Here is a 4156-nt window from a genome sequence, read left to right on the forward strand (position 1 = left end):
AGTGGAGAATATTCCTGTGAGATGTAAGGAACACACCATGTCTCAAACATATTTGCTGTTTGTGTTTGCTGTGGTGGATCGATTTGATCCGTGATCGACCTCTAGGACTGCTTAAGAAAAGCGTGCACGCGCAATTATCCAGACTAGATAAACCTGGAGCAAATTAGTGGGATTGCGTGAACTTCAATTGCCTTTTATGAAACCGCTTTAGCCTCAATTTGTTCATTCAAGTCAGGTGTTGGAGTTTAATCCCGGCCTATAGCGTCTTTTATGAAACCGGCTCAGATGTAGTAAATGATTAGTGTACTCATTAGCAAGTGCTATGCCATGCAGTTAGTTAGTTATAGCTAGCTAAGTTTCCACTAATACAATTATTTAAATTGAGATTACATGACAATTTGAAGTTAAAGGCACAATATGGACGTTTTCGCCGCCATTTTCAAAACAATAACAAAGGTGAAGCTTGATGATGCCATGAAGGAGAGAATAATGTTGTGTTCACCATCCAGAGATGTCTGGAATTCAGGAATCATGGTCACGGATGAGGTAATGAATTAGTTTTTTTTTGTTGTATTTTTTGTATTTTGTTTAATCAACATTATTTTATGTGACGTGCTGCTATATTAGACTGATACTGATATGTGATTATATGTCAAATGATTTGGTGGGTTAATGCTGCACAGTTTTACATGTTTAAAACAATCGTACTAAAAGTAAAAATGAACAAACCCACAGTATCTGCAAGTAATGGTTAAACATCCAATACTGGATTTATTTTCACTGCCACAGACTTGGTAAAAGCATTAGTAGCCTACAAACGAAGTATGTTATATATTTACTTTCCTGTCTATCTATTGCTCACATGTCTCTGTTCTTAGAGACTGAGTGAGTTTAGTGATGGGTCAATTTGTGTTTTTATTTTACTACTAGTTCTATTTTTGTCTATTTTCTGTTTAGCATTAATGATTAAGGACAAACTAGTTTAGGTTCTCTGAATGTTAGGGGCTTAAAGGACAGTGTTAAAAGGAAAGCAGTTTTTTATTTAGTAAAGGGCAGAAATCTCGTTGTGTGTTTCTAAAAGAGACTCTTTCTTCAGACTTGGATTCCTCTTTCTGGACTAATCAATGGAGTGGTGATGATTTTTTTCAGTTATGGTTCCAAACGTTCTGGAGGACTGCCGTGTACTATTAATATTTACAATATAATAATCAGAGCCATTCCAAAATTAATGGTTAAAGAAGACTCCCCAGAACTTAGCCAGCTCTCCTATATATATATATATATATATATTTTTTTTTTTTTACAAATTGAGTAGAAATTATTTTACAGGCTTATTACCCAAACCGTATTAGACGGGAATACATGCTTAAAGATTTTGATACGGTTGAAATCTAAAAAGTAGTATTTTCCTCTCCCCCCTAAAGCTAAGGAGGTGAACATCAAAACTTTAATGAGATTTATCCCACCATTGAATTTTATTTTATGTGAATAATAGTTGTGAAGCAAATATAGAAAATTTAGAGCGTTTTCTTTTGTTGTGATATGGTGCAACCCTTTAGATGTGTGGAAAGTTAATTAGGTTTGGTATTTATCTGGAAAACAAAGAGTTTGAGTTTAATTTCTTGTTATGTCTTGGGAAGTTTTTCATTCATAAGTGCAGATGATTTAAATCTAAACCCAACTTTATCCAGTAAAAATAAAATAAAAAACAGAAAGCCCTTACATTTCTATTTTGAATATTTATCATTTAATATAAAAAAAAGCCCCTTTGAGGTATTTCTAATTTTTTTAAAATTTATTTTGTGTTGTATTTTAATTGAATTAATTATTTGTTTGTTTGTTTGTTTTACTGTGATTTTTCTGTTTGGTCACTGGCTGAACGATTGTTATATGCAGAGATTTTATTATGTACGTTGTTTGTTTCAGTTGTAGAAGCATAATAAAAGAAATGGGAAAAAAAAAAAAACTCTTGAACCTTAGACTGAAAAAAACTTTATTGACAAAGGCAAGCAAATCCAAATGACAGATGAACAGCAGTAGTAAAGTGAGATCTGTGTTTGAGAGAAATGTGTCGTGTTTAGTCAGTAAAATAGTAATCTGAACAATAATAATACAACACTTTAAGTGTGACTGGAAGTAAAAGTCCCCAATTATCTATGAATGACTAGATTGTAAAAAAAATAATAAAAAAAATCAGTATTTACAATAATAAACACATTTAACACTTTGAGCGTTAATGAGAAAATGTTGCTGTTTGTTCTCAATGATGTTCTAGGGTGGAAATAAGCGTACAGTAAATGCCAGCATATAAAGCCATTACAAATAAATGAAGATTAATAAATGGCATAAAATAGTAATATGAGAAATGACACCATTAGGTTTCTGATGTGTGAATATGTGCTTGATCTCGTTCAGCTCTTCTGGATCTGATGTCATAAACCAGAATGATGACAGTAGCCACGCCCACCAGAGCAGAGAGGACCAATCGGATCACAGCTTCAGTGGGACCACAACAGTGGACAGAGTCTGAGGAATAAAAGCATCAAACTGAGATCAGATCAGTTCATAAACGCTAATATCAGCGCTGACATCAACTAATATCAGCCGTACCTGAACATGTGTGACAGAGTTGAGTGATGTTGAGATGTTGAGTCTAATCAACAATCTTATTTTATGTTCAATCTGTGTGTTGAGTAAGTGTTTATATGATCTATCATCTCAAACTATAAAATTATGATGTAAATAGTTGGTAAAAAAAAAAAAAAAGGACATGAGAAATGATCTCTACTCACCAGGATCAGGAACAGGCGGACGAGCTGGAAAACATGAGAGAGAAAAGATAAATACGGACAAATCTAATCAACAATCTTACTTTCAACAATCTTACTTTTGATTATTTTTGGTTGAGTCAGTGTTTATGTGATCTATAATCTCAAACTATAAAATGATTCAACAATTAATAAATATGTAAATAATTGGTAAAAAAACAAGAATATTTGAAGGACAGGAGAAATGATCTCTACTCACCAGAGACAGAAACTCTGAAAGCTTTTAATGAGAAACTTTCTGAAAGCCAAATCTCTCTCGTACTTTTGACCTGTAGTTTATAATCTCCAGCATGTTCAGTTGTGATGTCTGTGATGGTCAGAGATCCAGTTTGATTGTCCAGCTTCAGTCTGTCTCTGAATCTCCCAAGATAATCATCATATACAGCGATTCTGTCGGCCTTTACAGTAATTTCAGCGATTAAAATGTTTTCATCTCCAAACATCCACCGAATCCAATCATAATCCTTTATTTCAGTGAGATCAGAGTCTACAGTGAGTGATTCTCCCTCATTCACTGATATTTCAACTGTATCAACAAACAGAAACTGAGTTTGTAGCAGAGATATTGATATTTAAATTTCAAATGATCAATATCTTAACATTTTCTGTAAAGCTGTTTTGAAACGTTGTGTATTGTGAAAATCTCTATACAAATATATTTGAATTTAATTGAATTAAACAGAAAAGAAGCAAAAATATTTTGGATTAATATTGTTTCATTTGATTAAAACATAAAATGGTAAAACAAATATGTAACTTACCAAAGACAGCGATAACATAACTGATAAAATCATACAGGCTTCGTTTATAAACTATTTCATCATCTAGTTTATAATCTCCAGCATGTTCAGGTCTGATGTTAATGATGGTCAGAGATCCAGTTTGATTGTCCAGCTTCAGTCTGTCTCTGAATCTCTCATCAAGAACATCTTCATATACAGCGATTCTGTCGGCCCGTTTATTGATTTCAGCGATTATGATGTCCCATTTATTGATTTCAGCGATTAAAGTGTTTTCATCTCCAAACATCCACTTAATCGGTCTATCACCTTTTATTTCAGTGAGATATGAGTTTAGAGAGAGTGATTCTCCCTCCTTCACTGACACTGACGTCACTAATCCTGATACCGAAAACACACACAGAACACACACAGAACACACACAGGGGTTGTCAGATTAAAACTGTGAAGTCACTTAATATTGTTTTACGAAATAGTTTAAAATGTGAAGAATAACAAATTTATTAAATGTTTAATTTAGGAAACTGCAAAAGTGAAGAGACTAAATGTTTAGATCAGCTGCGAAACTTCCAGCAAGAGAGTCCGGTC

The 4156-nt window shown here is 33.3% G+C and overlaps 1 protein-coding gene across 1 annotated transcript; it reads right to left on the bottom strand.

Annotated features, from left to right (window-relative positions):
* Nucleotides 1–2262: 2262 nt before the first annotated feature.
* Nucleotides 2263–3626, bottom strand: LOC307001850 (uncharacterized protein). Its single transcript, XM_079618857.1, has 4 exons — nucleotides 3590–3626; nucleotides 3028–3354; nucleotides 2793–2816; nucleotides 2263–2526 (listed from the first exon to the last, which is right to left on the bottom strand). Exons 2-4 carry the CDS (start codon nucleotides 3269–3271, stop codon nucleotides 2375–2377), a joined length of 420 nt encoding a protein of 139 aa, XP_079474983.1. The 5' UTR covers nucleotides 3272–3354; nucleotides 3590–3626; the 3' UTR covers nucleotides 2263–2374.
* Nucleotides 3627–4156: the final 530 nt, after the last annotated feature.

This window comes from Phoxinus phoxinus (genome assembly GCF_949152265.1).
Source record: "Phoxinus phoxinus genome assembly, chromosome: 7".
In the NCBI taxonomy this organism is placed as follows: Eukaryota; Metazoa; Chordata; class Actinopteri; order Cypriniformes; family Leuciscidae; genus Phoxinus; species Phoxinus phoxinus.